Consider the following 13,966-nt stretch of genomic DNA (forward strand, 5'->3'; position numbering starts at 1 on the left):
CTCGGAAGTTTTTCACAGCGGTTGTTGAATGTGAGAGTTTTGTTCGTGTGTGTGTGTCGGATAGTTTTTTTGGTGAGTGTAAGATATAAATATTTTTTGGGTGTTGTGAGAGTTTATTGGGTGACAAGTTTTTTCTGTGTGTGTTTTTTTGGGGTAGTGTGAGAAGTTCTGGTGCATGTGAGAGTTTAGTTCGGTGTGGGAGAGTCGAGTTTAATATGTGAGTTTTTGTTTTGGTAAGTGTGGGAGTTTTTAAGGTAAGAATGAGTGAGTTTTGTGTAAGAGTTTTATGTGTGATTTGTTTTTGGTGTACAATAAATATAAAAGAAAGCTGCACAGAGCAATCGAGCGATACACTCGGTTTGAAATAAACAGCCAAACAACTCGGAGTTTAAAAAAAAAAAGATGGCACATTTATTGCAACATAAATGTTATATACATAATGTTCTTCTGTTGAAAAAAGACAGAAAATTGTAATTCTCACTGCCGCATTTTCGAGATGTGCACTGACATGTTTGAAGTTTTGACACAAAATGTTCCTCAGTCAACCACGAGAGACTTGCGAATGGACATTGACATTTCCAGTCATAACGAAACAGGTTATGGTTAAGTAACCGTGTATATTTTACTACCTAATATAGTAAAATAAAGTAAGAAACTTTTTACTCAAAACTTTTGCTTTCAAAAATCTAGAAAGAGTAATATTTAGAATTCAAGAAATATTCTTACAGTATTATTGTATAAAAGACTAACTACAGTGAAAAATAAGCCAAACATTTTTTTTTAACCGCTTTCCTTTTGATTTTCCCTTTTTCTATATTACACAAGGGACAAGCATGTGGGAATACAGCAACCTGGCGAAAGAAATACGAAGAAGAACATATTAAATGAAAGGAGCGGAGAAGGAAGTAACGTGTATATGTACATGCTAAAATCATGAATCACACGTGTGAATACTGTCATGAGCAACAAGGCCACATACTGACCGATAACACACACATATACACGCACACACACACACGAAGACAAAGAAAAAATAAAACTGCTCAATGATGTAAACTTTTACTTTGAGTCTAACGGAAGTCCCTTTTTTTTTTTGCACAGAAGCCTCAGGAGAAAATATACAGACAACTAAATGGAATATAAAGCAAAGACTTAAAAAACATGCACACCAAAACATAAATAAAGCCATAGCCAAAGAGAAATCTATTGTTTTGTTCATTGTTGTGCTACAATTCAACACATTTTTTTTAAATTTATGTTCAGCAAAGTTTGAAATATCACGTCTGGCTTATTTTATTAGCGTTTAGCAAAATATAACTGAAGCAGGAATAAATGACTTGACACACAAACGTATACCTGCTTTTTTGTATCGAGACAAACAAAGATGGAATCAGCCCAGGAGAAAAAGTGGTCGTCGTTATTTGTTTGAAAGCAATGTGATCAAATTGAAAACAAGATGCTGAGTGTCAAACTGCACGTAACAATCTGTGTATATTGAATACTGTATGGCTAAAGGCTTCTGCTTTAGTTAAGACACTACAAATAGGCAGGGAATGCAAAGATATGCTGTGTTTATTGTACTGTTAGCATTTTAAACCAACTACAATGTCAAACAAAATGGGCGCTTTCAGTCAAACTTGAGTTTGTTTGTATTCAACGCACAAAAACTTGCAGAAACTAAACTAACACAAACTTTTGGTAACATGCGTTTGATGAACGAATTAAGAAATAATTAATATAAATACTTATTTTTTTCTCAGGGAGGTGGAGGCATAGTGTTTTATTTTATTTTATTTTAAAAAAAATATGGGGTACAAATGGCTAATAAATGAATGGCTGTGTTCGGAATCATCCACTTATTCACTACGGTGGTGCACTGAGATACAAGTGACCTGACTTGCATTATTATTATTTTTTTTAGGTCAAACCATGTTCAGATGATTTTTGTTTGTAGTACTGAACAAAAAATTGACATACAAACATTGTATGGTAACGCAACTTAACTCGCGTTTGTGTTCTGTTTAAACAAAAATCACGTAACTTTATGTCCGCTAACTTAATGCAAACACATTAATGGAAACAATTATATCCCTTTAAGCAACAGCATTTGAATAGAAACTGTGCAAGCAACATACGTTGACAGATAGTATAAGAATACTTACAGGCATATATTCTTTCTCCTCTGCGAAGAACTGTTAAACTTGTATCTCAAGGCTCCATTGTATAGGGATTAAAAAAAAAGTTTTTTTAAATTATCACTAGCCTAATAGCATAGTTGTCTAAGACATATTTGGGATATTTTCAGAAAATGGGGGGTAGCAAGTATATTGGTAAAATGTAAAGCAGTAAACAATTGAACAAATAAATAGAGTATAATAAAATCATATTTAGTATTTAGTTTAGAATTTAGTGTGTATTTGACAAAATTAATACAAATAAAGCACTTTATATCCATACATGTTGTAATGTGTAGCTCAATTAAAGATATTTTTGCGCCATTGCTTATCAATTTCCCGCTTGCCACCAATCAAACAATATTGTGGAAACGATTATTTTTTTTTTATGTCGTCACAATGCATGTGTCAGAAAAATACCAGGACTGGTGAAAAAGGATGTTTTCTCCCCTTTGCAAGTATTCACATTGGAGTGGAACACACTTTACCCGACCTTCTCTGCCCAACATCAAGCACTCCTGGAAAAATCAGCAGTGCCTTATTCTTTTCTGCCAGGAAATGTCAGATGCTCAGGGCTTGTAAGGAGGTGCGTTGTCATGGTGATGACCCTGTTGATCACCTGGCCCCACTAATCTATCATTTGTGACAAGTCCTGAAACGTTTCTGACAATTCCTATTTGATGTTGTCGTTCACTTCTTCCCAAGTTGCATTGTGGGATACATTAAGAGCACTGAACAGGGGGTTATTTTTGCTCACTAGACAATCAAAAAGCACTACAAAATGGCAAACTCACTAAAAAGGCCACCAAATGGTGGCTTAGGGAGTGATTTCGAACACAGCCAATCTCACCTTTTCTCTCCTTTCACTTCCCAGGCCTGGAGTGCTTTGTTTTCAACAACAACACTGGCAAACTGAAAAACGGTATACATTTTCCCTTAAGACATACACTTTGAGCTCGTGGACGTAATAAATAAAAAAAAAAAAAAAAAGTTGCTGTTACAATGCATTCGTCAATTCAGTTTAGGCACGAGGCAACCTCCACGTGGGGTCGGAGGAGATTGCGAAGTCTGATTGTTCAGAAGCGACACGCCTCTTGCAGATCTGCGTGATATGTGCTTGAGATTCTCGCTTTTTGGGGCGAAATTTGAGGACGGAGTGTGCCCCGCGCGGGATCCTTGTCAGTCTCGGGACTGGATTGTGTTAGTCTTGTGTGATTTTGGCTTTTGGTGGTCTATTCTCCTCCACAAGTGGCGTAAACAGAGCGGGAAGCCCCCTCCGTCGCGGGGAGGCCAAGCCGCCATCTCAGACGGGATGAAACGTTGTGCGTGTTGGATCTGTCACAAACAAGATAAATAGTAACATCAGAAGTGGCGCGCTATGTCATGAAACAACATGCGAAACACATTTGTAGTTGATACAGAGAGTGAACACACAACTGGTTCAATGCCTTGACCACATATGTGAAGGACTAGTGCTGAAAAACAGCAGGAACAAGAAAACTGCAGTGAAAAATGCTGGTTTGTAACGTCATGTTTTGGACATTTTCCTCAGCGACAAGACATTAAATAAATTCAATAAACATTTTTGGAATGGCACAACCAGACCTAAACCTATAATATGGGCTACTAAGAAACACGCCTGCATTTTGGCAGATAATTAAGATTGATGACGATAGAGATAGTGAGAGCCGGTGGTCAAGAGTTAAACGGATAGTTAGAAAGAGAGTGCACTCTTAAAAACAGTTGAGTCAAAAATAAACCCACATTGCGTCAAACATGGACCGCCCAAACTTTATTTAGTTTTTTAACCCTAAATGTCAAATTAAATTAATGACACAAAAAGCAACCCAATTTTCGGGTTTACTTTGCAGGTTAGTCATTTGACCAACTTTTAGGATTGATTAAATAACCTAGTTGAATTGGGTCTAAAATGAACTGAGCTACAGTATTTAACTGAATAATTTATTTTATTTTTACAATAATTTGATTGAATAACCCGATTTAATTGGGTAAAAAAAAAATGATTGAAATTTTCTGAAAATTTAGCCGGGGGTCTGGGGGCCGCTGGCACCCAGCTAGGTCCAGGGCAGTGCCCTGGTGGGGGGACACGGGGGGCGAAGCCCCCGGAGCTCATGGGTTTTCCGTGTTTTTAAGTACTTTCAATGCACTCACATGACAAAGAAATAGACAAAACAACAGCATAAATTTTCAATGTATATTGAACTATCCCATATAAAATGGCAGTTTTAGTCATCTCAAAATCAGTCATATTCAAAAACATTGGACTGTCTTTGCTTTTAAAAACTATCACTGAGAATATCATCATATCTAACTAATGTGATTACTAAGTTAACACATAAATAATGTTGAAGAGTTCAAATTTCATGAACAAATAATTGTATCATGACCAAATGAAAAGTAACTCATATTAGAGCATACCACAAATGTCTTTGTTATAGCAGAAGATGTTATCTGTCGGAGTCATGTGCATACACAATGAACTACTAAAAAAAAAATAAAATAAAATATATATTTTTTTTTTGGGGGGGGAGATAAAAAAAGCGGAATTCCGCGAATTAGCGGAAAAATCACATCCCTGAATCAGTAATTCAAAAAGAAACCAAATTTCTTCAGTTGTTTTTTATACATTATTCATTTGACCCAAATAATTGGGTTAGTTGAAAAACCCGGTTAAATTGGGTCTAAAATACACAGACCCAACTTTTTATTTAACCCAAAATGTTGGGTCAAATTACATTAATAACCCACAACGCAACCCAATTTTTTGGGTTGTTTGGTTGGTTATTCATTTGACTCCAATTTTTTGTCTTATTTTTTGGGGGTTAATTGAATAACCCAAAAAGTTGTGTCGGTTCCTTTTTGAACTAACTTGGGTTATTTTTGACCCAACAGCTTTTAGAGTGAGAGCTAGAGATAGAGATGCAAACATTACAAATAAACTGCAGAGAGACATCGACAGAGAGCTCAAGACAGAGAGATAGAGATGTCTTAGTTTTCTATTTTCAATAATTAAGCAAAAATAATTTATTTCTTTTTTTTGGGTCACGTCATTATGGAAGGGCGTTTGTAGAATTTTGCGATGAGGTTGTAACATAACCAAATGTGGCAAAAGTGAAATGCTTCCAAATACTCTCCAGAGGCAGTGTACTATAGATTACTGAAGTCAAATTATTCCACATCAGCAAAAACAGGGTTGTGTTCACTTTCTCTATCCACTGTAATCTGTACTTTCAGATGAGAAATATATGAAATGATTCCTCGTGCGCCACCTCTAGAGATGTTCAATCAGATGCTCGATCAAAAGCAAAAGAATTGGCAAGCAGTTCAATTGTTGATTCATTTTGTGATTTATCAAACAGAGTGGCCCAACGTTACCTAGTCTTACTGTAGCTTGTCCAATGTGAAGGGCCGGTGTTATGTTTTGCTGCTGTTTTATATGACATAAAACACACTAAGTTTGGCTTTTGGACTGTTGGTGACAAAGATAATTCAATGAGAGAAGGACCTTTACATTTTGTCAGGAGATCATGACAAGATGGCTTGGCTGCAGAAGTAAGTGTACCTGTCCGGGCCTCAGAGGTGGCCCATAGGGTTGGATGCGTCGGTCAAGCTTGGGTGGACCCCCGTGTGACCTTGCTGCCCGTCACCGGAACCGCCCGACACTTTTTCCTCCTCTCTTCTCTTAAGGCAGGCAGCTTTGGGGTTAAGATTCCGCTCTATAGGGACAGTCAAAATACAATAGTAGGAAGAATATCAGTAAATAAAAAAATTAAAAAAAACTTCCACCTGTACAGATGCTACAAACTGAGGATGCCATGTGGCAACCATTCTCCAGTCTAGGTCAAGGGTTGTCAAACTTTTTGGGTCTAGCGCCCCCTTAAGGGAAGACATTTTTTTTTTCTTAGTCTACCGTATTTTCACGACTATAAGGCGCACTTTAAAGTCTTACATTTTCTCAAAAATCGACTTTGTGTGGACCGAGGTTCAAAAATTTGACTGTGTGAGAGTACTTCCCACACACATTGCTTATATACAAGAAAGGCGGACCTGACTGAGGACAGACATGAGAGCAGGGTGGCGAGTTCTCCAGCCCCTCCTCTCCCTCTCCCTCTCCCCCACCCCTACATGTTGCTCTGCCAATCGTGACTTGTGTTCAAACTCATGCCATGGCGCTAAAGCATGCATGTTCAGTGAGCATGTGTCCTCTTTTTTTCTTGTTTCATAACTTAACGAGCCACTTACAAGTTAATTGTTTGATTGACAGCTCCCTCCAAAACAGAGCGGTGCAGGGAGTGAGGGTGATGGAACATACCAAAAAGGGGTGTCCGGGCTAAACTACTTCATACAGTAGTGTATTGTTTCCTTTTTTTCCCTTTCATTTTAAATGCTTTATTGAACAACGTGCACTTACAGCAACAGACATCGTAAAAGTCATTTTGAAGTAGTGCAAGTCTAAAAAGTGTAGCAAAACAGATCACACCACATACTAAAAACACCAGATTGGTTTTTCCCAAGCGTCACTTTTTCTTCTCTATTTCTGTGACTGAAATGTGCGCACATCTCAGCCGCTGTGAAAAATAAAGTTTGGCAAATGAACGCGGAGCTTGCTATCATTCCGGGAGGCTGGCGAACACAGCTTTTCCAAGACGGACAAGTTATGCCACAATTTGTCAATGGATCGTGAATGCCTGGGCGAACGCAAAAGCCGGCATCATTTCCGAGGACACGACGAAACTGACTCTGACAATGAGACGGCGTGTTTGATGGAGAATTTGCCCAGTTGTTTGTTTCTGATACAGAATATCATGAGGACTATGACTGATTTGTGGATTAGGATTGCTCAAAAGCAACGCGAGTACATTGTTATATGCTTCAAGTACAACTGAACTCACTGTTTACATTGTTACTTCAACCGAACTCAGTTTTGTTCCGTTCGCTGCCTTTTTAAAAACATGCGCTAGCACTAGCATATGTTTTAGCACAATAGCATGCTACCATATGTTTTAAGCTAGCGTATGTTTAACTGTGCGTGCTCCCACTATTGCCGTGCGCCTTATGTGTGTGTTAAACACAGAAATAGCACCAGTAACTGTGACTGCGCCTTATAACACGGTGCGCCTTATGGTCGTGAAAATACGGTAATAGTGTAACTGCCCAAGTCATTTTTTTAAAACATAAAAGTCATGGTAATCCATAAATGTTGAAAAAGAGTACTCAGTCTTCATGTTAGTTGAATTTTTTTCCTTCTTTTCATTTTCCAAAAAATGACCAAGGCAATTATGCTGAAAGGCTAACAATGTGTATCCCAAAATGCAACAGGAATTAAAAAGTTGCTTGTTTGAGGGGAAAAAAATGTCGGAAAGTTATGATTACAAATTCAGATTTTTATCAAGTGAGACAACATGAAATGGGACATGAATACAGCAGACAGACAGATGTAAAACTGGAACATATTTTGTAAGAGTGTAGCCCAGTTTCATGGTTACACAATATATAAATTTAGAGTCATTGGGAACAGACCTCTAACTTGCTGCTCCAAATTGAGGATGACCGCCACGGCCTGATGGAGGATGAGCAGTTTGGTCTGAGGCTTCTCGCTCTTCAGGTGCAGCTGGCACATGCGACCCAGCTCTTTGAAGGCCTCGTTGATGTCCCGCACCCGCAAGCGTTCCCGGGCGTTGTTGGCCATCCTGCGTTCTCGCTCCCGCTCCGCTTTCTGTTCCGGATTCAGGTCTTCGTCCTCAGTCAGACTGCGGGGCATAAGAAAACACTTTTGAAAAGGAAGGTTGATTTGATTACAAGGAGCTAAATAATAAAGTTGAACAATTTCATCAAATATTTTAGAGAATGGATGGGTAGATCATAATTAAATCATTATACATTATAAAAATAACTATAATTGTTTTAATATATTTTTATTAGTTTATGTTCTTTTGTCTTCACAGTGTGTTCTTACCTTGTGCGCGTGCCAGCGCGCGGTGTTTTCAGGCTGTCGCTCTCATCATCCGACTTGTCATCGCCCGAGAGGGAATCATTCATGTCGTCCTTTTCATGCTTCTCCAACTTCAGCGCCAAGGCGGTAGCCACCTGACCAGCCAAGCCTGGAAGAGGTGTGGGAGGCGAGAAAAAGGCAAATTAAGGAAAGCTGTCTATCAGCCATAAAATGAGTCAAAAAGAAGTGGGGGGACCATCAAACCTCTGAATGCTTCAACTTGATGGTTGAGTTCTGTGCTGGACGTGGAGCCAGTGCTTGGCAGGCCTCCGTGGCTGTTCAGGCTAGCACTGTCGTCAGCATGGGAAGAACCCTGCAAATAAAAACAGGAGGTGCATTGTCAAGACGGGAAGTTGACATCCTCTGGAAATGAAACAACGACAATACAAGACCAAACAGAAATAGATAAATGGTAGATCTTGTGGAAGAATTTCAAAAAAGTGCCTCGTATAATGTGTGTTAAAAAAACGATTTAAAGTTAGGCCCCGCCTTTTAAAGCTAAATACACTCAAAGTCACAGATATTATAGTAGAAAATGAGAATGGCGACCCCAGGTCTGCAAAACACAAGCACACTATCATGTTGCATCCATTTGTATCTGATTATTTGATTAACCAGTGTGAAAATTAATAGAATGCTTGATTCTAAAAATACTTAATAGTTGCACCCCTAGATACAGGTAGCCTACATGTTCCAAATTTAACTTCTACACACAACTCTGTGTTGACAGATAAACACGCTCAAATCAATGCACTCAGGCAGGATGGAATTCATTTACAATACAAACTCAATGAATTCATGGGATTAATCAACATGAGGGAACACTTAACTCATTCACTTTCAGCCATTTTCACTGAAGCAATCCCCTTTACTCCCGGCTGTTTTACTTGATTTTGACTGATTATGCAAGGCCCACAGAATATTGTGTTCTATTGCTATGACAACATGAGTATCTTCTTTCATCAGGAAAAAAAAACGTATATTTGTATCTGTCTCCGTTTTGCAGCAATTAGCATTAGAATATAGCTAAGTTTCATCATTAGTCACAAATCTGCTTAGAACTGTGGGTAAATCAGCTTGTTTTCAACATGGCCCTGGTTGATCTCTTCTACTCTGCTGCCACCTGCTGGCCGTTTTTGTAAATAACTACCATTGCTTCAACCGTTTTGTGCAGTTGAGAGGCTAGCATTAAAAAACACACACGTAAAAACGTATAAATACGTCTTTGGGACACCTGAAACGTTTAAAATAGAACGTATTTATACATTTTTGGGAGCAAATGAGTTGTTAAGAGGGTGCCTTCAAACAAGCATTCACTTGTGCAGCACAGGACCAATCCTGGGATCTAATGAGTCATTTACAATTCCAAACAGTATGAAGCACAGTTCACTCATGACTGACTGCCTTTAACCACAACCAAGACTCTTTTTCGTGTCTAAAAGAAGACTGTTTTTAGATTTCTTTGGTGTTCACTTTCAAAAGACATCAAACTGGACTGAATTTCTGGTTGTGACATAGCACTCATTATGTACACATTCATGAGAGGCAAATAGTCAACAACCAGCATGTGCCACAATCCCCCATTCTTGCAGATGTTCGCCACATGTTTTTTTCAAAGTTATTTCAATTCTCTTTCGACTTCCATGAGAAGGCAGGGAAAGTGTCAACTAAGGTTGGAGGGTACATCCCTAACCCCCCCTCCCCAATGTTTAGTTATGTAATCCCCCTGTCACTGTTGGCCTCTGTTAACCCCTTTACCCCAAAACCCTCCCCTTCTTCTGCGCTACACTAATCGTTGCTGTGCTCTCAACAGGTGCCCTAACAAGTCTTTGTGCACAGGAGGAGGAGGAGGGGAAAGCTTGGGTTCTGGCAAGAAAAGAAGGCTGCCATTTTCACGGCTGGGCCTGATTATCATACAGCTGAGGAGGCACGGGGTGCAGACACACGTTTCCAACCATTCAGATTTCCTTGCTTGTTAAAAAGAAGCGATGAAAAGGGGTACAAAAAGGGGGGGGGGGGGTGGCTGGCAATCCTGACTAAAAGCCCGTGACTGTCTCGAGGCTGGTGAGCCTGTTTAAGGGAAGCTCTCCCCCACACAGGAAGAACTGTGTCTGTGCAAACACAGTATGTTCTATCTGGCAGTCACAGTCGCTCAACATTACTGCCACAGTTTGGTGTTCGATTACAAACGCGACAAAATCAATTGAGAACCTAGACATTTCATCTGTGCAAACAGTTTTTAAAAACAAAGCATGGCGTCACATCTAATAATTTCAGAATAATACAATGTATTCAAACCGTGACCATGTGGGCATGCACTATTTTTGCATTTTGTCTAAAAGCTCAATACAGGTAAAGTGCTCTGGTTCTTGGTGGAAGTTGGGGATAATGTACATCTTTACTGCATTCGTACCAGTACTAAACAAAAATTCTCTCATAGTACAACACCGATACCACTTTACAGGACATGACATGACATGACATACTGTATACCATTTCAGGCAGGTAGAGTACGATGTAAGGATGTTAGAACGTTAGTAATTACAAGTTGTAGCTCTAAAAAGTGTTATATTTCAGTGAAACTTATGCCATGTTCAAGATTTTGTTTTTATATTTAGACTTGAACAATTGGCAATTAAAATAAATCATTATTACCACAAATAGTTTTATCAAGTATCAAGTACTTGTATTCGTACTTGTTCAGAACAAAATAATGATTAGGTGCATCCCTAACACTTTTAGAATAACACAAAATAGGATGTTTGCTAAAAATGATCAGATAAAAAACATTTTGAAACTATAAGAAACATACACAATGGCAAATATCAATCTTTTTTTTTTTTTTTACACAATCACTTGTCACTTTCTTATGTCATTTGCAGCCAGAAGATGCTCAATGCAAATTAACTTCACCTCAGTTTTGATCACATAACTGGATGTAAAGGAATGTATGGTAAAGTAGAAAATTATTATTTTCAGTGGCACATATAATAATCATTACCATGCTGGGGGAACAAAGAGTAATTTTGGAGTACTTCATGTTGACAGGGGTGATTTTAATAAAACTGAAGATATTTGGATTTGTATCCAACACTTTCACTCTAACTTTCATTTCTCTTGGAAATATTATAAAAATCTCTTCAGTTCATACAAACAAATCATATATGTTTTCGAATTTGTCTTTCACACTAGTGTGTGGAGGTAATTAAATCAAATCGAGTCTGAAAGCGATCACACTTATGGAACATGTCAGTGTCATTGATGTGTGCTTTTGTCACAGTGATGAATTGTTTCTAAACCGCTGGCATTAGTAGGATGTAAAAAAAAACGTTTGTTTTCCCAGATGCATTTCAAACGCAATATCTTAATTTGGGAGACAGAAACATGCACATCTTCAATCAGCACTTCATACCATCGCTGCTGTCCGACTGGGAGCTAACGCCGAGGCAGGGAAACTTGCTCCAATGGCTGCCAGTTGACCGTTTTGTGCCTGTCCCAGTAGACTGTGGATGTCGCTGGGTAGACTGGCGGTGGAGCCCACAGCGTGGTTCCTCAGAACAAGGATTGCGTCATCCAGTCGGTCAAGACGATCCTCCATTCGCGACTGAGGGGAGCATAGGGATTTGTAGAATGGAGGGTCAGGGGGGTGCGAGAGGAGTGGTGAGGAGAGGGAAAAAAACGGCAGAGCAGCTTAGTATAAGCATACTACGACCAAAAAACGAAAACAATGATTGGATGGCCTGGACTTCAAAAGTGAAGATAAAGAAAATACAAATGCATGATCACAAGAGCGCCAAACATCAACAAATATACTTATTTGTGTGAAGTGAATAGCAGTCACATGGAGTGGATTAACATCTGCACTCAAGCAGATTGTGTGGCAAGCCAATAAAACAACAATGGCAAGAAAAGCTGACTCAAAAATAAAAATAACGATTGAATGTCGAGGTCATGAGAGGAATAAAAAAAAAAAAGCACGACAATTTATGAAACATGTTATAGAAAAGCAGCTCAATCCAAAGTACCTCACAGACATCCTTTAAGAAAGACATGGCATCCTGAAGATGCTCATGTAACTGCTGATGAACTCTGTTTTTCTGCCAAAGTCCAAAGAAATAAGAAAAGGATTAAGAAAGAGCGGAAATACAATTTGAGAGAGAGAGAGAGAGAGAGAGGATTTGCAGACAGGCATAAATCTGCTGACCAATCAGTTTGTTAGGATGAAAGTGTTTTGTGTGCTATTTTAATACCTCTTATGACACAAGTGGTTACTTCTTTCCTTTACAGCGCCATAGTCTATTCATAACTTGAATATAAGGCAGTATATGGGTTTGGGCAACTAGTTTTCATGTGTGGCTAACCCAAAGCCACCGGTTTTACAGCAATTACAAATTTTAATTGCCGGTAAACAGTGTTGCAAGATTGCAATGTCACAGATGGAACAGCCAATCAAAAATGCACTAACTTGCACAAAAACAAAACAAACAAACAAAATCGATCATAGCCAATAAATAGCCTCTCAAAATATCCACTCTCCTTTATTGCCAATAATAGAAAGTGTGGTGTCGAAACGCTTGATGTACGGCATAAAGTCGCCAATTTTTTTGCGATAGTCCACTTCACTTGTTTGGCCACAGCGCTTCTTGGTGTGCGGCGGGCCTAATCTAGCAACTAAAGTACCTCCCACTTCATTGGCTGCTAATGGAATGGAAAAAAAATACAATGTCTCTATTACAAACTTTTGAATCATGTGCAATTTGCTGCCTTACAGCAAAGTACTATCATTGTGTAAAATAAGCAAGAGTGTCTCAAACCATTAGCGATTAGTTATTTCATCTGTAATGAAATCCTCAAGTGGCATGTTTAGACAGTTGCTCAGTCCCAATTCTAGAAGTCATGGGGCTTTCCAAACTCCTCAGGCATTTATAACTTGGACTACTTGGAAAATCTGACCCATAGTTTTATTTTGCATAGATTGAGGCAATATGTGTATGGGTGAAATTAAATCTGTAAGAATGGCAGCAAAGGAATCCTGGAGAAGTGGCTCTGCATACAGCTGCTCGCAGCCCCTTGAACTAGCCCCCCCCCCCCCCCCCTCAACTGTTAAGCCTGGAGCAGGAGACAGATGGCAACTCCTAAGGGACAGGTATTGTTCAGTTATTCTTGACCTACCACTTAATCTCTGCAAACATTTGCGGGAATCTCATTGTCATGATAACGCAACCAAAGTGAGCATCCATAGAGGACGAAGAAAAGGAAGAAGCTTACCAGTGAGTGAAGTGAGTTCTCATAATTTGGAGAAGAAGGGGTCTGTCCACTAGGACGAGGCCACTGGGTGGTACCTAAGCAAAAAGACCAAAGTGCAAAGGAGTACTTAAGTTCACAAGTGATGCTGTTTGCGTTTCATATCAACATAGCTGTTAGCTGCGTCTTGCTTTACTGAATACACCAACAACAGCTAACTGTCATAACATGCCAACATGCCAATTTACTGGCGTTCAGGAGATATTTTTATCATTAGGAAGATTACATCATTTCTGATGTTCTGATGCAGCATCCTGACACACGAGCTGGCTGGGAGTTTGTCTCACGCCCCCGATTTCTAAATCCACCAATATCTAGCTTGTTTTAAACAAGGAAGGAAAAAAATAAGAGAAGTGACAAATCCAATTTGTAATACCATTCCTTTTCACCACGGTGAAGTAAATCTGAAGGTTTAAACCTTAACATTTTAAATGCAAATTGTTCCATTTAACGAATGGTCTTAACTGGGTTTGTG

General features: G+C 39.0%; 1 protein-coding gene across 4 annotated transcripts in view; it reads right to left on the reverse strand.

Moving 5' to 3' along the window:
* Window positions 1–387: 387 nt before the first annotated feature.
* The window catches only part of tcf12 (transcription factor 12), a 66,575-nt gene continuing 52,996 nt past the window's right edge, over window positions 388–13,966 (reverse strand). For 2 of the 4 annotated variants that reach the window (XM_077564084.1, XM_077564086.1), the window contains 8 exons: window positions 13,456–13,529; window positions 12,213–12,284; window positions 11,600–11,791; window positions 8,392–8,500; window positions 8,152–8,296; window positions 7,716–7,945; window positions 5,758–5,911; window positions 388–3,509 (listed from right to left, as the gene is read on the reverse strand). In XM_077564084.1, the coding sequence (XP_077420210.1) occupies window positions 5,769–5,911; window positions 7,716–7,945; window positions 8,152–8,296; window positions 8,392–8,500; window positions 11,600–11,791; window positions 12,213–12,284; window positions 13,456–13,529 (965 nt within the window). In that variant the 3' untranslated portion in view covers window positions 388–3,509; window positions 5,758–5,768. The remainder of the gene's footprint in view (window positions 3,510–5,757; window positions 5,912–7,715; window positions 7,946–8,151; window positions 8,297–8,391; window positions 8,501–11,599; window positions 11,792–12,212; window positions 12,285–13,455; window positions 13,530–13,966) is intronic. The other 2 variants (XM_077564085.1, XM_077564087.1) reach the window with 1 other exon arrangement.

This window comes from Vanacampus margaritifer, chromosome 4, assembly GCF_051991255.1.
Source record: "Vanacampus margaritifer isolate UIUO_Vmar chromosome 4, RoL_Vmar_1.0, whole genome shotgun sequence".
NCBI lineage: Eukaryota > Metazoa > Chordata > Actinopteri > Syngnathiformes > Syngnathidae > Vanacampus > Vanacampus margaritifer.